This window comes from Gopherus evgoodei, chromosome 7 (genome assembly GCF_007399415.2).
Source record: "Gopherus evgoodei ecotype Sinaloan lineage chromosome 7, rGopEvg1_v1.p, whole genome shotgun sequence".
NCBI lineage: Eukaryota > Metazoa > Chordata > Testudines > Testudinidae > Gopherus > Gopherus evgoodei.
This window is the reverse complement of record NC_044328.1, coordinates 108,419,494-108,442,382: the sequence shown is the minus strand read 5'-3', so window position 1 is coordinate 108,442,382 and position 22,889 is coordinate 108,419,494. Positions and strand designations below refer to the sequence as shown.

Genomic DNA, 22,889 nt, shown 5'->3' with positions numbered 1-22,889 from the left:
GGAGTCGTTTTTTCGCGCGCGGGATTCCGGCCGGTAGAGGAAGCTGCAGCGGGGATGGCGGTGAGCAGCGAGGCCCGGCTGGGGTGACTACTTAGGAGCTGGTGTCTGGATAGGGGTGACTCCCGGGGCCTTGAAATCCCTTCCCGGTGCCCTGCGCTCTGCATGGCGAAGGAGCCCCTGGGCACGGAACCTCTCCCCCACCGGTGCCCTGGGCTCTGCATGGCGGAGGAGCCCCTGGGCACGGATCCCCTCCCCCACCGGTGCCCTGCGCTCTGCATGGCGGAGGAGCCCCTGGGCACGGAACCTCTCCCCCACCGGTGCCCTGCGCTCTGCATGGCGGAGGAGCCCCTGGGCACGGAACCTCTCCCCCACCGGTGCCCTGCGCTCTGCATGGCGGAGGAGCCCCTGGGCACGGAACCTCTCCCCCACCGGTGCCCTGGGCTCTGCATGGCGGAGGAGCCCCTGGGCACGGAACCTCTCCCCCACCGGTGCCCTGGGCTCTGCATGGCGGAGGAGCCCCTGGGCACGGATCCCCTCCCCCACCGGTGCCCTGGGCTCTGCATGGCGGAGGAGCCCCTGGGCACGGATCCCCTCCCCCACCGGTGCCCTGGGCTCTGCATGGCGGAGGAGCCCCTGGGCACGGAACGTCTCCCCCACCGGTGCCCTGGGCTCTGCATGGCGGAGGAGCCCCTGGGCACGGAACCTCTCCCCCACCGGTGCCCTGGGCTCTGCATGGCGGAGGAGCCCCTGGGCACGGAATCTCTCCCCCACCGGTGCCCTGGGCTCTGCATGGCGGAGGAGCCCCTGGGCACGGAACCTCTCCCCCACCGGTGCCCTGGGCTCTGCATGGCGGAGGAGCCCCTGGGCACGGAACCTCTCCCCCACCGGTGCCCTGGGCTCTGCATGGCGGAGGAGCCCCTGGGCACGGAATCTCTCCCCCACCGGTGCCCTGGGCTCTGCATGGCGGAGGAGCCCCTGGGCATGGAATCTCTCCCCCACCGGTGCCCTGGGCTCTGCATGGCGGAGGAGCCCCTGGGCACGGAATCTCTCCCCCACCGGTGCCCTGGGCTCTGCATGGCGGAGGAGCCCCTGGGCACGGAACCTCTCCCCCACCGGTGCCCTGGGCTCTGCATGGCGGAGGAGCCCCCTGGGCACGGATCCCCTCCCCCACCTGGTGCCCTGGGTTCTACATAGCAGGGGGGGACCCTTGGGCACGCAACCCCTCCCTCACCGGTGTCTTGGGCTCTGCATGGTGGAGGGGACCGCTGGGCCCGGAACCCCTCCCCCACTGGTGCCCTGGGCTCTGCATGGGGGAGGGGACCCCTGGGCACGGACCCCCCCCCCAGTGCCCTGGGCTTTGTATAGCAGGGGGGACCCCTGGGCACAGAAACACACACCCCCCGGTGCCCTGGGTTGTGCATAGCAGAGGGGGCCCCTGGGCATGGAACCCCCCCATATCCCCCGGTGCCCTGGGCTCTGCATGGGGGAGAAGGCCCCTAAAGGTGTCGTGTCTCTGTTGTCACACACACGTGATCTGCTCAATGGGTAATTTGAAGATTATTTTAACTCTTTTCCCTGCGGGAGATGGTCTGTCCCTTCGCAGATTGGTTCTGGCACTATGTGGCTTGTTGGGAGGGTAAACCCATGGGGCATTTAGCATCCCTTCCACCTTATCTAGTTCTGTGGCCCCTGCACTGGGGAGAGAGGGGAGACCTGTGCATACTCTATAGGACAGTCTCTTCTTCTGCCAGCCTCTAACATGACTCTGCTTTTCCTGTAGGATTCCTCCGAGTCCCAGAACGTGGCCACCAGTCCTGCCCGTAGCTCTCGGCGAGATGCCTTCACTTCCAGCCCGGGCAGAGACCTGCCTCCTTTTGAGGATGAGTCAGAGGGGCTGCTGGGGACCGAGGGGCTCCCCGAAGAGGAGGAGGATGGGGAAGAGCTGATTGGGGATGGGATGGAAAGGTAGGGAGTGTGCAGCGATCAGGTGATGATGTGAGAAGCCTCCTGAGGTTGTTCTGTGCAGGCAGCACCTTGGCAAAGGGGGCAGTATGTTTGCCTTTCACCTCTGGACACAGATTCAGATTCTTCTCAGGGGCATTAGGGAGAGAACTCATTGTCTTTAGCCTGGTCCTCATTTGTGCACCCTTCAGAATAGCCCTTTGTAGTTCAGCACGTTCAAGCTATGCAGGTGTTTCTAAAGGCATCATCAGCGCCCTGGGATGTGTCTGCTAAAAAGAAGCTTGGGATGGGAACATCAGAGGGGCTGCATAGCACTGATGAGGGGTATGGGCAGGCATGCAAGGCTAGGATAGCAGGGGAGTGAGGAGCGTTGGGTGAGCTGTCTGGGGTGAACTTGTACAGTTCCTACCTGTGTGTCTGGCTCAGATCAGCACTAGCCCCTCACGCAGGGGAGCATGAAAATCACAACCCTACTTCTTAAGCAAAACTGTTTATTCTACAAGTATTGGAACCTTTGCAACTGGATTTAAAAAGAAACATCATCTACCCCATGTCCAATAACAAATCAGGGAACAGTGTGGTACAGAGACTGTTAGTCTGGGTTTATATATTGGTATTTACTACCATAGTACTGGAGTGTCTCGTCTGCCATTGGTAATGTGGAATTGTAAAATTCCTCTTTGTTTTGGTAGCTCCTTCTGATGCCACCTTGCCCCAAACAGTAAAGCAGTTGGAAAAACACTGTAATTTGGCTAAAGTGCAAAGCTGATTAAGCTAGATCTGTGTGTGTGTAGGGACTACCGCCCGATTCCCGAGCTGGATGTCTATGAACCTGAGGGCCTGGCCTTGGATGATGAAGATGTGGAGGAACTGACTGCCAGCCAGAGGGAGGCAGCGGAACAGGCAATGAGGCAGAGGGACCGTGAGCTGGACCGTGGCCTGGGCCGCATGAGACGGGGGCTGCTCTACGGTACGTGTCAATGAGATTTTACAAGTGATTGTTTGCAACCTGCCCTTTCGGGAGAAGCTAGTCTCTCCGCCGCTGCGTGGAGTTATTTGCCAAGCCTGAATAGCCTGACCACTGTAGGAGCACCACAGCTTGCTGAATAACTAGATGTTGAGGGGCCTGTGCAGCAGTGGGCTCACCTGAATTCCCCCCATACACAATCCCTTTGTGGTGGGCACTTCGGGAGCTCTGGCAGTAGCAATATTAGCCCGGTGCACTTGATGTGGCTGCTGCTGAGCCACAGCTCCCAGGTCCACATCAGGATTTGGGCTTATGCCTGGTAAGTGCTGGGCAGGCTGCTGCACTCCTGACTTCAAACCAAGCAATGAACCATCTCTGATGGGCTGTCCCCTGGTCCCTTTATAGGAAGGATAATTATTAACCCTGATGTCCAGTCCCCCTTCTCTCTCTCTCTGGACACAGGTTCTGATGTCAACCTCTGTGTACAGTTTTTGGGGTCTGCATGGGGCTCTTGCTTTTGCCTCCATAATCTCTGAAAAGCCAGTTTCTAAACCATATCTCTTAAAGCTTGGGGGCTGCTGTAGACCAGAGCTTGGCTTGGCATGGGGAATAAAGACAACCTGGCAAATTGCAGACCATCAGTCATCTTAACTTCAGTACCTGGAAAGATAATGGAGCAAACAATTATGCAATCAATTTGCAAACACTAGAAGATAGCAAGTTGATAAGTAATTGCATGGATTTGTCAAGAACAAATTGTGTCAAACCAACCTAATAGCTTTCTTTGACAAGGTAACAAGCCTTGTGGCTGCGGGGAAGGGGTAGATGTGGTATATCTTCACTTTAGTAAGGCTTTAGATACTGTTTTGTGTGACTTTCTCATAAACAAACTAGGGAAATGCAACCTACATGGAGCTACTATAAGGTTGATGCATAACTGGTTAGGAAAAGTGTACCCAGAGAGTAGTTCTCTGGTTCACAGTCAAGCTGGAAGAACATATCAAGTGGGGTCCTGCAGGGATCAGTTCTGGGTCTGGTTCTGTTCAATATCTTTATCAGTGACTTAGATAATGGCATAGAGAGTATGCTTATAAAGTTTGTGGACGATACCAAGCTAGGAAGGGTTGCAAGTGCTTCTGAGGATAGCATTAAAATTCAAAATGATCTGGACAAACTGGAGAAATGATCTGAAGTAAATAGGATGAAATTCAATAAGGACAAATCCAAAGTACTCAATGTAGGAAGGAATAATGAGTTGTACACATACAAAATGGGAAATGACTGCCCAGGAAGGAGTATCGCAGAAGAGATCTGGGGGTTATAGAGTTTCACAAGCTCAATTTAAGTAAACAATGTAACATTGTTGCAAAAAAAGCAAACATCATTCTGGGATGTATTAACAGGAATGTTATAAGCAAGACACAAGAAGTAATTCTTCTGCTCTACTCTGGTCTGATGAGGCCTCAACTGGAGTATTGTGTCCAGTTCTGGGTGCCACATTTCGGGAAAGATCTGGACAAATTGGGTAGAATCTAGAGAAGAGCAACAAAAATGAGTAAAGGTCTAAAAAACATGACCTATGATGGAAGATTGAAAAAATTGGGCTAGTTTAGTCTGGAGAAGAGAAGACTGAGGAGGGACATGATAACAGTTTTCAAGTACATAAAAGATTGTTACAAAGAGGAGGGGGATTAATTGTTCTCTTTAACTTCTGAGAATAGGACAAGAAGCAGTGGGCTTAAATTTCATCAAGGGCAGTTTAGGTTGGACATTAGGAAAAACTTCATAACTGTCAGAGTGGTTAAGCACTGGAATAAATTGCCTAGGAAGATTATAGAATCTCTGTCATTGGAGATTTTTAAGAGCAGGTTGGAAAAACACCTGTCAGGGATGGTTTAGATCAGGGTAATCTGGTGGCGGGCTGCGTGACAGTTTGTTTACATTGACTGTCCGCAGGCACGGCCGCCCACAGCTCCTGGTGGCCATGGTTCGCCATTCCCGACCAATGGGAGCTGTGGCAGTGTCCGACTCTGGTCTAGATAATACTTAGTTCTGCCTTGAGTGCAGGGGACTGGGAAGACCTTTTGGGGCCCCTTCAGTTCTACAATTCTGATTCTGTGGTGGTAGAATAGAGCTTAGTTTGGTCTGGCTATGTGTTGGGAACTTCTGACCATGCTTGCAAAGACGTTATGGTCCATTCCTTTTTTATACATATATATATATATATATATATATATAATATAATATTTGTTTAGGATTGGGGCAGGGAGGTACAGAGAGCAGGAATGTCAGTTCTGAGTGACGCCTCTTTATCTTTAAATTTTCAGATAGTGATGATGAAGATGAAGATCGTCCTTCCCGGAAGAGGCGGTTGGCGGAACGGGCTGCAGATGGGGCAGAGGAGGAGGATGAAGACATGATTGAGAGCATTGAGAATCTGGAAGACATGAAGGGACATTCAGTAAGGGAGTGGGTGTCTATGGCGGCTCCCCGGCTTGAGATCTACCACCGCTTCAAGAACTTCCTGAAGACCCATGTGGATGACCATGGGCACAATGTGTTCAAGGAGAGGATCAGTGATATGTGCAAAGGTACGGCTGACTGGGGGGCAGGTGGGAACGGCAGATGAGCAGACCCACCTGGATGTTTTGTTTTTTTTTGCAGTGAAACACGCTTTGGGGTGTCTGATACGGCGTTTCCCCCTTCCTCCTTGTTTGTGGCACTCTACAGCTGTATGTCCATATGTCCTCTTCCTCTCCTGTCTACCCCAAATGCTGAATCAGCTTTTTTAGGGGCTTTGTTGCTTTTGATGAAGCTGGATAAATAACGCAGAACTTTGCTGCAAACTGTCCTCTAACTTCTTAATTCATGCCCCTTTTGTGTTCAGTTTCCATTGTGCAGCTGAATTCTGCCAGCAGGAAATGCTGCATAGGGGTGAAGATGGGAGGCTTACAGGCTCTGATACAAGAGGAATTTTATATTTGTTTCTTGGCATCATTTGCACCAGGAACCAGATCGTTCACACAGGGAACAGAAACAGTGCCATATGACTTAGGAGACCAATCTCATATCAGCAGTGCAGCCTAGAATTTGTAGTAGCGAGCCACAAATGCTGGTGACTGATCTTGAAGAAGAAGAAAAATAGTTGCCCAATAGAAAAGGCAAAATTCATTGAATCTGTTAAGAATGGTTCATGTAGCTGTAGGTGTTATCAGTTTAACCCCATTGTGCTAGGTGATGTACAAACACAAGGGGAAAAAGCAAAATATCAGTCCCTGCCCCACAGAGCTTACATGAGGCACAGATTTTGGGGTCCATCATCTGGCACAACATCTCAGGGGCTAGTAGTCACTGATTTAGTTTTTTGGAGGTGCTTTGGATGACCCCCAGGCGTGGCAAGGCCATTCAGTCTTGAAAACATTGCACCGGACTTCTGTTCTTTTTGGGAAGCTTCCCTGTTCTTTGTCAAATCAACTATCTGGAATCTAGTACTGGTGAGGAGAGATGCAGTAGAACATTGGCTAGAGGAGAACACTGACTACAGATGTAATCCACCCTACTTGTTCCCTCTACAGAGAACAGAGAGAGCCTGGTGGTGAACTATGAAGATCTGGCTGCTCGGGAGCATGTCCTTGCCTACTTCCTGCCAGAGGCCCCGGCTGAAATGCTGAAGATCTTCGACGAAGCAGCCAAGGAAGTGGTGCTGGCCATGTACCCCAAATATGACCGGATTGCTCAGGAGATCCATGTCCGTATCTCGCATCTGCCTCTGGTGGAAGAGCTGCGGTCTCTCAGGTAGGCTAGGGGCAGAGTTGGTATTGATGATGGCCAGTCCTGCGAGGGCCTTCGGACCACGTGTTTGGGATGGTCAGGCTTGCTGGAGTTACAGTGACTAAAGTTCTGTGTGAGAAAACGGGAACTCTGGGCTATGCTGGGGAAAGGATGCCAACGGATCCAGCCTGTCCCAGTAGGACGATGGGCTCTGTTATTAAAGTACAGGTCCATCACATCTTATGCTGGGGTTACGTTCCGCAGTCAGCGTGTAAAGTGAAAATTGCGTATAGTCAAAATTACATTGAGTGTAATGGTGGGCAGAATCACCTGCACTACAGGAACAGTATTTAAATTGTTATTTTTCTCGTTTGTTTTTTGTTCTTTTCTTGTTTTTGCCGACTGCGTAAAGTTGAAATTGCATATGTTAAATGTGCCTAAGATGCCACAGACCTGTAACCCAGTTGCTCAAGGATAATGTTTCTGATGTCCCAAAAGATAAACCACAAATCTGTGAGAACAGGCTCCATTATCAGTGTTCCCCATTGGGCAAGGAGGCTGTGGCAGGTCCTTCTGCCTCCCCTGGAGCCTGCCAGTGTCTTCCCTTCTCTCTTTAGGCAGCTGCACTTGAACCAGCTGATCCGAACCAGCGGCGTAGTGACGAGCTGCACAGGGGTCCTGCCTCAGCTCAGCATGGTCAAGTACAACTGTAGCAAGTGTAGTTTCATCCTGGGGCCCTTCTTCCAGTCCCAGAACCAGGAGGTGAAGCCCGGTTCCTGCCCAGAGTGTCAGTCGGTTGGCCCCTTTGAAATCAACATGGAAGAGGTAAAATTTAAACCCTTTATACAGTGTTGACACATCTCCTGCAGTGGCACCTTCTTCCCACCTCTGTCCAGTGGGGAACTGGACTGATGACCTGTCTGGTCCCTGGATCTAGATCCAGTTGTGTCGGGGCCTAAGAGTCCTTATCTGTTTGACTGGTGTAAGGGCATGTCTGATACCATGTTGATCCCAGTGCTATGTAGATTCCTGAAGGTGCTACAGGGTTGCAAATACTGAGCCTTCCAAACTACCCTCCTCCCCTCACTGCATGGCATGGGCAACTGAGCCACAGAGTCACTGCAAGATAATAGCAGCACTACTAACTCAAAGCTCCTGGCTCCTAGTTGTTGGCCTAGCCACTATACCATGCTCCTCCCTACAAGCTGGGTGTCTTTACCCAAGTGTTTCAACAATGGAGTCCGGAGCTGGATAGGTAAACACAACTAACCTCTCCCTCATGCAGGTGGGTGCTGGAGAGTGAAATACTTTGGTCAGGGCAACATGGCAGAAGCTTCCGCCGTTTCCAGGGCTGTTTATCCAGCGGACGGCCTCTAGCCCTAAAGCTACTTCTAATCAATCCCTAGCCAACCCTGGCGCCTGCCCTTTACTCAGAGCGTAGTAAAGTCTGAACTAATTGCTCCAGCACTCTCCCTGGCCTCTTCTGCAAAGGCCCTTTGGAAAGTACCAGTGCAGGCTTTGAGGGTGTCTCACTCACTGTTCAACTCATGTTTGTTATCCCAGACCGTCTACCAGAACTACCAGCGCATCAAAATCCAGGAGAGCCCTGGGAAGGTGGCAGCGGGCAGGCTGCCTCGCTCCAAGGATGCCATTCTCCTTGCTGACTTGGTCGACAGCTGCAAACCAGGGGATGAGATTGTAAGTCCGTTGGGGTGAGCGTGGAGCAGTTAAACTTATTCTCAGCCCTGTGGGAGCATTGTGAGGACCTGGACTGTCACTTCGTTGTGTGTATGAGGGGATGGGTGATATTGGGGGCTGTCTTAGCTCTGAGACATTTCAGATTGGGCTTGAAAGTCATGTTTCCAGTGTCTTGAGAATGGAGAATTAGTGGAAGGAGGAGACAGTCTCGTGCCATGTAAATTGGTGCTTTCCTGCTACCTAGACATTAACCTGTCTTGTCCCTTTCTGTGCCTTCTAGGAGCTAACGGGGATCTATCACAACAACTACGATGGCTCACTGAACACAGCCAATGGATTCCCAGTGTTTGCAACAGTGATCATGGCAAATCACATTGCCAAGAAAGACAACAAGGTGGCAGTTGGGGAACTGACTGATGAGGACATGAAGGTTATCATAGGCCTGTCTAAAGATGAGCAAATTGGGGAGAAAGTGAGTCTGCTTGAAACATTTCTTCTCCTGGCAGCTAGTTGTTTGCATGAGTCCAGTTCAAAGAACAAAGTTAAACTGTGTGATATTACAAGTTAGAGGGACACCATCAGCTCAAAAATCAGCTTCTTTCTGAAAATGCCTTGTCCCCTGTAGTGCTAAGATGGCTGTAAACAAGAGTGAGAAACTGAAGAGGGGTGGATGGGACACTTAATTTGCTTTGTAAATTTTTGTCAGTACTTTGTGTAGGGGCAACTTCACCATTCCTCCTGGATTGTCAATTCCCATCTTGTTTGTACAAGCCTTTCATACCACCACAGGGATAAAATAGGACAAGGTGACTGGGGAAGCCACCAGACTTGACAGAGAGACTCCACCGGGGCAGTTCTGAAACTAGATTGATGCCAGCTGATGGGTGTCTCCCTGAAGCAGTGGCTGCCTAGTGGAGAGAGCAGGAAGAAAATCTAGCTCCAATGTTCTGCGTCTCATCTCCTGTCTCTCTTGCCTTGCTCTCTAAGGGCAAGTGCCTAAAACAAGCATCTTCCCCTTAAAACATTCTGTCCCTGCGCCTTATTCATGGGGGGTTGTGATTTCAGGTTGGCAGGGAATAAGACTGGCTTAAACTGTTCAGTTAGCAACGCTTTAACCTGCCAAGACCTGAGTTGATACACTAAAGAACGTGGAGCCAGATTAAGCACCCATAGGGCAGGAAGCGTAATGTGGTGGGTTCAGATCCTTTACCAAGGATGAGATCTCGGTCATCTCTATCCTGTCATTAATTGCAGAGTCTGATATTTGTAACTTTACTTCCACTGTGTGGAGCTGATACATCTATAAAGCCAGAGTTTTGGAAATAAAACTTCAGTTCTTTGTCCAAGAAAAAGTAGGTTTGAAATCAGTCGTGACCAATATCCAACATTTTGACAGAACTTGCCTTAATTGGGCATGCAAATAAACAATTGCCTGTAATCTAAATACTTGGTCTTGAGCCATTAATCTGCACAGCAGATCACCAATCTTAGTTATTCCTGCTGATAATTGTCAAATATTAGTGTATCAGTTAAACAGGCTTCAGTCAGAATCAGGGTCTCTAACTCAGAACACAAAGTAACACATAGTCTCTTCGCTGTATTTAGTGCGAAGTCTGAATGTAGTGGTAATAGCGAATCCTGCACTGGATTGCACATTGTGTCCTGCTCATCAACACGGGGCTATCATAGAACCTTTGAGGTGTATCGGTCGTATTATTGCATTGATGCTATGTTCCTCTCCATATAATAAAGGAATCCTTGATGTCAGCAGTGTGATTTCAAGCACTGATTAGAATAGCCACATAGCTAATGAGTCTTGCTGCTTGTCATGCTAAATGTTGAATACAGTGGGCCACTGAAAACTCCTGCCTTTCCTTTCAGATCTTTGCCAGCATTGCTCCATCTATTTACGGGCACGAAGACATCAAGAGAGGCCTGGCCCTTGCCCTGTTTGGTGGTGAACCCAAAAATCCTGGTAGGTGTGTTGTCAGTTGTATTCACTGTGTGATTCCAGACCTGTTTTTACTGGTGCACTGAAGGAAATTAAGAATTACCTTTGTAATGTGACTTCTGGGTAAGAAGATCAGGAGTAGTAGAGTAAAGGGACTTCTCTGTGAATAGAAGTAGGAACATATGTTCCACTCTACAGGAGTAGAAATACATAGTGAAGATGAAGTCCTAGCTCTGAAGAGCTAGAATTTAAGCCCCTAGCATCATGGGTTTAACATATCTCTGCCCCTAGCATTCTGGGTTTAGTGTCCTTGTGCAGGTCGGATGCCTGGGGAATCCTCACTGCTTCCTCCTTGTGTACGAAGTGTCTTATTTCAACTGGGGGAAGAAATGCAACATCGCACACCTATACATAAAAGAACCAGGTTCCATAAGGGGAGGGCTGAGAGCCCCTAGGCCAGCCATATGTACTAGAGCTCGGTGACTCTGGATCTCTTGCAGATCTATTTGTGTGGATTTTTGCACGTGCGTAACTCCATTGGTGAGTGAATTGGGACCCCCCCCGCCCCCCCCCGAAATGTTCACAATTCAAACTCACACTGAAGGTGGCGGTGGGTGGGAGGCGAAGAGGGAGGCAGAAGAAATTGATCTTTAAACAAGACTTCCTGGCTTGACTTCCTCTCCCATTTCTGACCTGGCTATAGGTGGCAAACACAAAGTCCGTGGTGATATCAATGTGTTGCTTTGCGGAGATCCGGGCACAGCCAAATCTCAGTTCCTCAAGTATGTGGAGAAGGTGTCCAGCAGAGCCATCTTCACCACTGGCCAGGGTGCTTCTGCTGTTGGTCTGACTGCTTACGTCCAGAGGCACCCAGTCAGCAGAGAGTGGACTCTGGAGGCAGGGGCGCTGGTGCTGGCAGACAGGGGTGTCTGCTTGATAGATGAGTTTGACAAGGTGAGCACCGACTTCATCTACGCAGTAAGGCAGAGCTAATGGGGTGTGAGTTAGGGGCTCTCTTGGCTGAGAAGTTCAGTGGCTCATGATTCCTCCCCCGACCAATGTTTTATCTGTTGCTTGCGGGAGAGAATGACCCAGGCTGGTGTGGATGCCCTTTGTTAGGCCCCGGCTAGGCTCACAATGCAGTCCACATGCGTATGTGATGCTCAGGGAAGTCATCAAAGTACCCTTCATGCAGTGCCTCCTGCTGAAGCACTTCAGCCCTGACCTGGAGGGATGAAGGGAGCTAAGATTGTCTCCCATTCATTCTTTGGTCTCTGAGGATAATGAATGCCCATTCTTGTGGTGTGGTGCCAGTGTATTTAGGAACTGCATGGAGACACCGTTTCCCATAGGCCACTGAGACCTCATCAGGTGATGTGAGCTATCGCTTGCTGCTGAGCTGGGCCAGATTTTAATGGGTCTCCTAAGAAGAGCAAGTGAAAGTAGGATTTGCCACCACAGTTGGATAGAGGGGGCTGGCCTGAATCCAAGCCATCTGCTGAGTTCCCCACAGGTCCAGCAGCAGTTGGGTAAGGAATTAATCTGAGGATCGAAGGGCGGTTTGTAGCAGTGAAGGAAGCAGATGCCTCCTGTCCTTGAAATATCTGTGCCCCCTAATCTAGAGCTAATGGATCCATCCTACATCCTCGCCTGCCCAGGGAAATGTTAAAACAAGTTTCTCAGCTCTGTACAACAAGCTCTTGTGAAGTGGGTGGGGACTGGTGATTTTTTTCTCTTCCTCCCTTCCTGCTGCGACCCTGGCAGCACGCACCTAGTGTAGGCTCATGGAAGTTGGACCATGAGGCCCTGTGTAACATGTTCCTTCACTTTTGGCCTCCTGCAGGAGTGGGCACCAGTGAATGTTAAAGTCTTTGCTTTCTCCTAGATGAACGACCAGGACAGGACCAGTATCCACGAAGCCATGGAGCAGCAAAGCATCTCCATCTCGAAGGCCGGCATAGTCACCTCTCTGCAGGCTCGCTGCACAATTATTGCTGCTGCCAACCCTATAGGTGAGTACCTGGGGACCAAGAGAGCAGGGAGTCCCTGTCTCAGACCCATGGTATCAGTTTTGCAGTCACCAGAACTGAAGCACTACCTCTTTATGTACCTCTGGTCACCAGACCCTCTAACTCTGTTACTACATGTGCCATCTGGAGACAGAAACCAAACCCACAGGAACAAGGTTATGATGCTGGATGCAGGGTCTCTTGGGGGGGCACATGAACTTGTTTGACCATGAGGGACTCCGTCTGTGATGCAGGTGGGCGCTATGACCCGTCGCTGACTTTCTCAGAGAACGTGGATCTGACGGAGCCCATCATCTCTCGATTCGATGTCTTGTGTGTGGTGAGAGACACGGTGGACCCAGTTCAGGTACAAGCCAAAGTGTGACTCTCACATCTTATGCGGTGGTGGGGGTGCCACTACCCGTGCTGACAGGGAGCTGGTTAGGTTCTGATGCCTACCATGCTGTGATAGCACTGAAGTGGTGGGAAGGGGGGCATAGGGCAGCGCTACCCCTTGCCTTGGTGCTCTTGCCAGGTAAAGTCTCCCAAGCCTCAGCAGGTCATTGACTACAGGCTGCTTTGGGGGCCCCAACCTCCACCCCTAAGATTTATCTCATTCCAGCCACGTGCCTTTCATCCAATTCTTTGAATGCCCCTGCCTCTCTCCATTTCACCCTGTGGCCAGTCGAGTGGCTAACTCCTTGAATTGGCCATTCAGGGTATGGAGAGAGGATTGCACCACACCCCTTCCCTTGAGGCAAGAGAGCTTCATCCCCCATTCTCCGCCAAGAAGCCACAACATCTCCCAGCATCATTCAGAGCCTTACTCAAACCTACGTGTCTGTCAGGGCTGTGTACAGCCCTATCCTTCATGCTGTGAGATCTCCTGTAATTGTTTCTCCTCCTGAGGCACTTCCCCCTCAGCATATTGAGGATTTCCACCCTGCTCCAAAAAAGAATGACATTGCTTCTATAAATGTGATGTGTCCTTTTTGCGGCACAGTCTCCATCCAGCAACTGGCTGAGATTCCCTTTTGAAACCAGTGCACATGGCTCCAACATGCACTCATGTCAAATGCCGTGAGGCCCTTGCGCCCCTTTTCCAAAGACTGAGTGTGACTCTTCAAGCCTTCGCCAGCCTGTGTGACAGACTGGGAATCAGTCTGGGTCCCCTTGTTTGAGTACAACCATTGGCTGACTGCTCATCTATCCCCAAGCTTCTGTCTGTCTGCAGCACACAGCTGCATGGTTGAATTCAGCTGCAGAAGCAGCAATGGCTCCAGTGCCTGTTACTCCTACCATTGTCCTGCAGGACGAGATGCTAGCCCGGTTTGTCGTGGGAAGCCACATCAAACACCACCCTGGCAGCAAAGATGTAGTGAATGGAGATGCCCAAGAGATTATCCTCCCTAACACCTATGGCGTGGATCCCATTCCCCAAGAGATCCTGAAGAAATACATCATCTATGCCAAGGAGAAGGTCCACCCTAAGCTAAACCAGATGGACCAAGACAAGGTGGCCCGGATGTACAGTGATCTCCGGAAGGAGTCCATGGTGAGTAGACTTAAATAAAGGGCTTTACGGGGAAGTGGGCGGAGCTATCTGGATCAGCGGTGGACTACCCCAAGATCTTCCTACTTGTTCATGTTGTGTGCCTCACCATAGTATCTGGGTATGAAGCTCTGGGTCACCTTGCCATAAGTGGTGGACTGTGTCCAATGTTGTAGAGACACCTGGTAAATAAGTGTTTCTCCCTCATCTGAATGTAAAGGTACATAGGTTAGTAGTGAGGTTTTGTATGCTGTAGGGCTAATACGTTCTGTGCCATTATGCGCTCTGGTAGGAATCCATGGAGATATCTTAAATATATTGGCTTTGCTGCTGTGGAATCCCATAATCTCCTGCTGCGTCTTTGGATTTCCTTTGAGGCAGTCACATTCTCCACCTTCACCCTTGGGGGCTGAAGGAAGCGCTATGGCAGTAGGCAAGCTCTGCAGTGCTTTCCCATTGTGACTATGGACTCCTCTCGAGGGATCCTGGATCTTCCTCTTCTCAAATGAATCTGATGGGGCCACAATGAGTTTCATGGACCTTGGGGAAAATGTAGTTTAATGTCTGACTTCATCTGTTTGTTTGTTTCTTTTGTTTGTTTTTTTTGTTTAAATTCCCTACTAAGAATTGGGTGGGGGGAGAGAGAACTCTTTCACGCCTCTCATCATAAATAAGCAAACTAAGGGGCAAAAGCACCTTTATAGCTCACCTTTAAGTGAATTAACGGTGTTGTCTGTCTAGGCCCATAAGTATCAATTACCTTTCTCCATACTGCACTATGTCTGCCAGTAGGTGGTGCAGTTTCCTTGGTTTCTGAGGCTTCTTGATTATGAAGGTTCATGACCAGTCACCTACAGTAGGTAGCCTTGCATCTCAAGCAGACATGCATGGGCTGAGAAGGACCCGTTTAAAGAGTCTGGTCTGCTATCTCTCATGTTCTGTGTGTCCCTGTAATATTGTCCCTCCCTTCGCTCCATAGGCCACTGGCAGCATCCCCATCACAGTGCGTCACATAGAGTCCATGATCCGCATGGCCGAGGCCCATGCCCGAATTCACCTGCGGGACTATGTGGTGGAGGATGACGTCAACATGGCCATCAGGGTGATGCTGGAGAGCTTCATTGACACTCAGAAGTTCAGCGTCATGAGGAGCATGCGGAAGGTGTGTGGGAAGGGGCTCATGGGTTGGAGTCCCTTAACCAGCTAGATTAAAGCTCCACTGAACTGATTGGGTTGGAAACCAGTTTGGTTTGGACAATGGCTAAAACACTGATCTTTACCTCTGACCCCAGTGCGAGCAGGGCCTTGGTGAGCAGCTCCGTGTTACGCTGCAGAACACCAGGCCTTCATATGAGAAGGTACCCTGGGCTGCACCCTCGTCACTCTGGTTTTGACATGCAAGGGTCTATGCTTTTTCTAAGAGCCAAAGATCCTGGCTCTGAATTATACTCTGCTTTTGGCTGGCTGCTAAACTCAGTTGGCTGAGCTCAAGTTACTACTTGGGTCTGCGAGACTCCTGGCCGTTTTCTCGGGCTGGGGGCTGTGATCAGCAAGTTTTAAGCTTGGGGGGCCACTGTGAAATCTGTAGAATTCGGGGCCATATATAGACTATGTTGCTATATAGACCTTTCTCCCAAGGGTGGGTCCTCCCCCAAAAGCCCTGTCTTCCAGCTTACGGGGAGCATCAGGGTTGGTTCCTAAGCCTGTGAGGATATCCTATATTGCAAGATCAGAGAGCATCTGATGGAGGTTCCTCGGCCTGGTTAAAGTAAATATGATCACCCTTTGGATTCCCTGAATGTCTCCTGAGCCACTAACCTGGCTGGCAAAGGCCTGTGTTCCAAAGGTTAGTCAGAACCCTGAAGGAGGGTGTGAAATGGAAATGAATGTTTTTGTTTTATACTTGACAGCTTAAGCCTCACCATCCCACGCACTGTGTCTACACTACAAGTGCTGCAGCTGCAGCTATGCCCCTGTAGTGTAGCTATTTCCTACCTTGCTGGAAGGGGGTTTTCCATCAATGTACCTAATCCACCTCTCCAAAAGGTATTAAATAGGTCAGCCGAAGAATTCTTCCTTCTACCTTGCCCTGTCTACACCAGGGATTAGGTTGACCTAACTCTGGCCCTCGAAGAGAAATTTTTCACAGCCCTGATGGATGTAGCTAAGTTGATCCAGTTGTTAAGTGTAGACGAGCTGTTACACTTGTGTCCTGCGTGTAGGTCATAGGTTGTGTGGCCCTCTGATTCTAACCCTCTTGGCTCTTCCTTTGCTTCCCAGACCTTTTCCCGTTACCTGGCTTTCAGACGAGACAACAACGAGCTCTTGCTGTTTATTCTGAAACAGCTTGTGGCAGAACAGGTGATGTATCAGAGGAACCGCTACGGGGCCCAGCAAGACACCATTGAGGTGCCAGAGAAAGACCTGGTGGATAAGGTATGGGATAGGTTCTGTGCACTGCACTCTGCCGGGGGGACTGACTGCTCCCTGACCCTCCCCTCTCCTCCTCCCTGCCCCAGGATCCTTAGGCTCCCCTTTAACCTTCAGTGCTAATAGTCCAGAGTTTTCCTTTCTCTATGTAAAAGGAGATGCTTGTGATACCAGAGAGGAGCAAGAAACCAGCTGTCCCAGCCCTAGCAGACTGTGAGTTGGGATGTCTATTTTGAAGAGTCTTCTCTAGGGTATTCTGTTACCACTGTCAATCTGCCAGAGGGTCATAGGTATCTTTAAAGGGACACTGTCAGACTAATAACGTTTTTGAAAACCTCCTTGCCTGAGTTGCTGCACCAGAAGAATGTGGCATTAGACACACCATATATACTCGATCGTAAGCCAGTCCATTTATAAGCCGACCCGCTCAAGATGGATAAGTAAAAATGGAAAAATGTTATAACCCATTCATAAGCTGACCCTGTAATTCAGGAGTCGGCAAACTTTGGCTCCTGGGCCATCAGGATAAGCCACTGGTGGGCTGAAATGGTTTGTTTACCTCGAGCATCTGCAGGCACGGCGGTAAACCTAAGTAAACGAAGTGTCCCAGCACGCCAGCTGCTTACCCTGATGGGCCGGGACAGCAACTGGTGGGGAAATTTTTTTCGAGGGCAGAAGCTGGGAGTCAGGGGAGTAACCCCTGTGACCACCCCACACATGGCCCCACCCCTAGCCCAGGACCCCCACACTTTCCCCATCCCATCCCTTCCCACCTTATCTGGGGAGGGCCGGGGAGGATGTTTCTGACCTGGCTGGAGCTACTCCAGCAGGCCGGGTGGTGTGGCCGCAGCCTGCCAGCTTCGGAGCTGGGGGGAGAGCAGCCTGGCCAGAAACAGAGAGAATCCGGTCCTGCCTCTTCCCTTCTGGCTCTGCTGGCTGTGCTTCCTCTCCTTGCTCCCTTCGTTGGGGGGACGGGCTGTGTCCCACCTCTCCCTCTCTATACCCATTCATAAGCCAACCCCCTTCTCTGGTGCTTCCCTTTTTTACTAAAAAAATTTGGCTTATGAACGAGTATATGCGGTAAGCCATTTTAAATTAAGTCTAGCTTTCAGTCTGTCTCTTGCCTCTTTGCTTTTCTCCCGTCTGGGTAATAGAATAGTGGCTTTCACTTATTCCTAATCAGTTTTGTTTTCTGGTTCTCCTGCGCTAGTCTAGTGCTGCAGTGTTTGGACAGCAGAGCCCAGGGAGTGGCTGGTGTTTGCCCCATGGAGTTTAGTCTGATTGGACAATGAGCTGTCAGGATGGGAAAAGCAAGTGATTATACAAGCAGTGATCAGTTAAGATCATACCTACTCCCCCGCCCCAGTCACTGAGAGTTTTTGGCTTCCCTATCTGCCTATAAGCTTTTTTTAACCAAACTAAACTGTTGGCCCTCACGGGGGAGGTCTCTGAACAGTGCATGGCACCAGTAGAGTATCAAATTTCCCATTCCTTCTTTCTTTACTTCTTGGTCCCTGTCCTGGAGCGTGCCTAATAACTGTACCTCTTTCAAATGTCAGGGCCACCAGAGTGGTTTGTGAATTGAGCCCCTCTTCTTAGAGAAGGCTTTTGTGCAGATCAGAAATCCTAGTGTAACTCAGTTCATGCTGCATATGATGGGTCTCAGCTTTCTCTGGTTATGGTTGCATTTTAGATCCAATGGAAGTAAAGGACAGGCAGAAAGCAGACCGATGCTGAGCTAGCATCCTCCATGCAGCTCTCCTCAGTCCTGACCTGCTGCAATCCTGGGCCTTTGCTGAGCAGAGACTGCTCATTTTCATGAATGGTGTGAGCCCTCTGCAGTGGAAAGTCTTTTCTGAAATGAGCATTAACGTCTCCCTCTGTTCACTTCTCCCAGGCTCGCCAGATCAACATTCACACCCTCTCTGCCTTCTATGACAGTGAGCTGTTCAAGATGAACAAGTTCAGCCGCGATGTGAAACGGAAGGTGATTCTCCAGCAGTTCTAAGGGCAGTGGCAGAGCCTGCCTTGTGTGCAAGGGAGAGGAGAAGTTGGCATGTGTCCCACCCAGGAATGCAATCGGAAATAGGAGAACCGGAGCACTCAGCCATTCCCTTGCTTGCTTTGTGCCTTATGGATTAAGGGAGTGCCTTAGAGGTGCTGAGCCTGTGGAAGGACTTGTAAATAGAGTTAATTAGGTAAAGGCCCAGCTAAGTCTGTTTGTTAGCAGCTTTGGTAACTCTTGTCTCTTAGCTGAACCTGATAGGTGAGAATTGCTGGTTGTGACATGGGCTGGATGTTTTACACCCTCCCCACTTCCTCCATGCCGAGCTCCGGCTTGAGGTTCCCCATGACGGCACAGCTGGAGCAGTACCGGCAGAAGGGCGTTCCTTCGCTGGCAGATACGTTCCAGTGAGATCACCACAGCCGTCAGCCTCCTTCTGTTTCTGGTTACTGCCTAATGGAGGGGCTTGGCGAGACTTTAACATGGCACATAGAACACAAACGCCTCAAATATTACAGCTGTTTAAGTGTTTATTGGCAAAGGAAGGGGCTGGTATTGCATCTGTCTTGCACTGGGGCAGTGTTCAGAGTCCCTTTCTGGTTGTTAAATGCCTTGGTGGGTGGAACATTCTGCCCTAGGTAGGAATACAGGTCAGAACCGGAACAAGCAGCAGAACCTAAGCTATATTGTGGGTTTAGGAATGAAGCATCACGCCTCCCCTCCCCCCACCAGTCCTAAAGCAACCCAGCTTGTACAGGACGCTGACTGGCTGGTGAGCGTGTCTTCAGTGCAAAGTGTTTCAGTGTCTTTAAGGGCAAAGTCAATTGAGATGCCACAGATGTGAGAACTGTGGTGGCAAGAACCCCAGCAGGACAACATGCAGGAAGAAATCTGTTGGGGGACGGATGGTCTGAACACGTTCCTGTGTCACACCTGCTTTTTGTATATTCGACTGCGAGTCTTTTGCTCTTTTACTGTGTGTTTGAATACATGTGTCTTTGAATAGGCCTGTGTTCGTATTCCTCTGGAAATTTCTCCCCCCCTGCAGTAAGGAAGTATAAGCATGACTGAGCAGCTTGCCTGCTCTCATCCTTTGTCTTGCTAAGTGTCTGTTCCACCATTCAAAATGGAGGCTCACAGCGAGAGGGAGGAGCCATTTTTATCTCCTGGGGTTTGATATCCTGGCCCTGCTTTTGTACTTCTTGCACGTACCAGGTAACTATCACTGTGAGGAGGAGTGGGAATGGACTGGGCACCTGTTGAAGCACTGAGGGTGGGTGGGGGCAGACTGGGAACGCAGTAGTTTTCTCTAGGCTATTCAGCATTTCCTCACCGTGATGGGACAATAGGAGACTGCCGCACAGGGCAAGGAGAATGATCGACGCTCTACCATTTCTGCCCAAGGCCAGTAGTGGCTGGGCCTTTGAATGATACCTGGGTCTGTGGACTTTTTCTGGTTCCTATAGAGTGTGTGGGTCTGAAGGCCAGCCCAACTACTGTTCTGAACTGCTCATCCCCTGTTGTGTTCCACTGGTTCTCCGTAGGCTCCTGCCTCTCCTGTGAACGGCACTGTGACCATGGCTTTAAACTACAGCCCAGTAACCCCAGTTCCCTTCCTTTTTAACATAACTACAGCCCAGTAACCCCAGTTCCCTTCCTTTTTAACATACAGCCTCCATGTCAATCTGCAGGCTTGGCTGAGGGGCTGCTACTTACATTTCGCTGCGGCACAGCCATAGACCATGTCCAAGAGCAGTTCAGCTATTTGGCTTTAAGTGCAATTTGCCTGACTGGTGTAGAATAGCCTCAAACCTGGGTTTAGACTTTCCTCACCTACTCTAGAATGTGTCGTGGAAATGACAGTACCTACCGTGTGGGGTCCAGGCAAACTCCTTGGTGTTCAGGTGCCTTTCACAGAACTTGTCTGCAGTTACTGGCGGTGTTGGCTCCTTCCCCATAGGTTACATCCCCACACAGCTTGGCTATAACTCTTGGCAGCAGGGCAGCTAACAGTGATCTAGATTAGCACGTGACTCTTGTCCCATAAGTGGTTCAGCACACTGCCTTTGTGCAGTGTAAACTAGACTCCTACCTGGGATTAGTATAACTGGCTTGACTGTCCCCTGGGGCTCTGTGTGGCAGGGCTTCCTATAGCAGCTCATGGGCATGTCTTCCTGGCCCCCTCTCCCTTGCTGGGGGATTTTTGCCTCCAGAATGTACTGATATAAATATGATTAACTAGAACACTAGATGTGGATGTGCCCATGTGGTTGTCATGGCAGAGCTGGGGTGTGGATACAACCTATAAATTGTAACCAGCTGGGGTGATCTGAGCTTGAAGCCCGTTTCATAATTGTGGTTAAAGGCAGTAACCAGGACAGAACCTTTTAGCATGAACAGCGTCCCAGTAGCACCCGCAGCTTGTTCTGATTTTTAGTGTACAGGGCTTTGAACACCTCACCTGCTACTGCCTGAGGTGGTGGGGAAGGCGTAGTGAGGGACAAATGGCCGGGGAGAGCAGCTGGGAATTCTGTGGCTGGCTCAGCCTTTTGTTCCTCTCTGTCACTCAAGACAGGAGATGCTTCCACTGGAAGAGGGCAAGGACCTTCAGTCTGAGATGTTGCTAGCCCTGCCCCAGTGCTACACACACCATGAGCTCTTAATTTAGAGGCAACTACAGTACTTGGCTTCACCCCTCACCTTGTTGCATTGTCCAGCCCAGCTGTGCAGGACAATTCTTGACGTCTGTGGCCCTTGCTACAGCTGACATTGGTGTCACTAGTGGAAGATCCCCACAGGCCAGGAACACACATTTTACCCCCTTTGGGAAGTAGCCACACTGTGGGTGTATCAGTACTAGAGATGTAAGTATTGTTTTAAAAAGTACGTGTTTACAATTAAACTATTAAAATTATACTGGTTAACCGTTTACACAAGGTGGGACTGGGGCTGCTGTCTGGCCCTGCACAAGGAAGTCTGGGGCTGCTGCCCGGCCCCACACTGCAGGGGCGTCGGGACTGCTGCCAATTTGTTCTAAATATTAACTGAAATATATTAACAATTGGTTATTGGTTAACCGTTTAATATTTGACATCCCTAACAGAATAGAAGTATGTGGGTGCAGGGAAGGGGGTTCCTCTCCAGTTTCTGTGGTACTCTGACTCTCCTCCCTAACACAGGCCTGGAGGAATATTCCTCCTCTTAAGACTGTCGAGCATCCAGGGTCCCTAGAGTGAACGCGGGCCCTCAGAAACATCAGGTGCCTGGTCTGAGCTGGGATGCTGCACTGGGTGAAAACTGATGCTGCTTCGCTCTGAAGCTGCCTTGCTGGGAAGCGTTCATCAGTAGACTGCAGCAAGGATGGCACTGCAGGGCTCGGTAGAAAGCACTCCGCTCCTCTCTGGAGTGTTTCCCTAGGAGCTGCTGCCTTCCCTTATAGGCTTCACTGAAAGTCCCTGGGGTTAGCCAAGTTTGGGCACTCTGCTCCAAGCTATGTAATGGGTAAAACATTACATGAAAACCTGCAGGTTTTGTGTGTTGTGAGGGATGGGAGAGGCCACTGCTCTGCTGGGATTTGTACTTAAATCCACTGATAGCTGAGAAGTGCAGAGTTCCTTCGATAATTGCTTTTAAGAAATACACAGGCAAGGTGGTATCACTGCAATCTGCAAAGGCCTCTGCTGGGCCGTTGGCTGCTTGTGAATGCTGAGTCAGGCTGGCTTTGGAAGAGGCTCCAGTGTGACTTCAAACCACACTGATTGAAAAGGGGAGGGTTTGCCCGGACTCTGATCCAGTACAAGCTGATCCCCTGGTGCGTAAGCTCAAGTCTCCTGGAGTTGGAACAATGCATCTGCATGCACTTTACAAAACCGCCATCTAGGCTCAGCCTAGCTTGAGAACATAGCATAAGTGTCCAACCTAGGGGAGACCTGGATGAACTTGACTCTCTAGGCACAGAGAATGCTCTCTGGGTCTGGGTGGGCAGCTGGCTGTAAGTAACCAGCTCCTTTCATAGGTGAAGTAGTATTGTGGATAGTTCTATAAAACTAATGGCACCTCAATATCTACTCCAGTCCTGTAAGCTTTCCACTAGCAGTGTTACCCCTGTTATATATAGAAAGGTTTACCAGTTCAGTGTTACCTTCTGCTTTCACCATGGCCCCAAAGCACCACCATCCAACCTCTCTCAAAGCTAATTGCATGCTGGATAGTAGACATGTCTGAGCATGCATGTCAAATGACAGATGACAGCCAGCATTCACAACTACAGCTGTAATGCAAAGGCTTTCACAAAGTAATGGTAAGATTAGAACACACAGTGCCTTTGGCCTGACAATGATTCAAAATCTTCCATGGCGAACCTGCAGGGCCAGGTCTAGGTTTTTTGCGGCCCCAAGCAAAAAAAATGTTGGCTGCCCCCCACCCCCTGCTGCCCTAGCGCTGGGCTCCTCCCCATCAGTGCTGACTCTGCCCATCCACCCCCCTTGCCTCCAGCTGGCGCTGGCAGGTCGGGGTAAGCAGCAGGGCTTCCGAGCCACACCTCA

General features: G+C 50.3%; 1 protein-coding gene across 1 annotated transcript; it reads left to right on the top strand.

Moving 5' to 3' along the window:
- The first annotated feature begins 4 nt into the window (after positions 1 to 4).
- On the top strand, positions 5 to 19,350 carry MCM2 (minichromosome maintenance complex component 2). The gene is made up of 16 exons (XM_030570826.1): positions 5 to 60; positions 1,781 to 1,965; positions 2,757 to 2,932; positions 5,257 to 5,520; positions 6,505 to 6,724; positions 7,318 to 7,525; positions 8,264 to 8,398; positions 8,679 to 8,870; positions 10,280 to 10,373; positions 11,053 to 11,303; positions 12,235 to 12,361; positions 12,613 to 12,725; positions 13,671 to 13,913; positions 14,890 to 15,072; positions 16,191 to 16,346; positions 18,238 to 19,350. The coding sequence occupies exons 1-16, from the start codon at positions 55 to 57 to the stop codon at positions 18,346 to 18,348; spliced, it is 2,664 nt and encodes an 887-aa protein (XP_030426686.1). The 5' UTR covers positions 5 to 54; the 3' UTR covers positions 18,349 to 19,350.
- Positions 19,351 to 22,889: the final 3,539 nt, after the last annotated feature.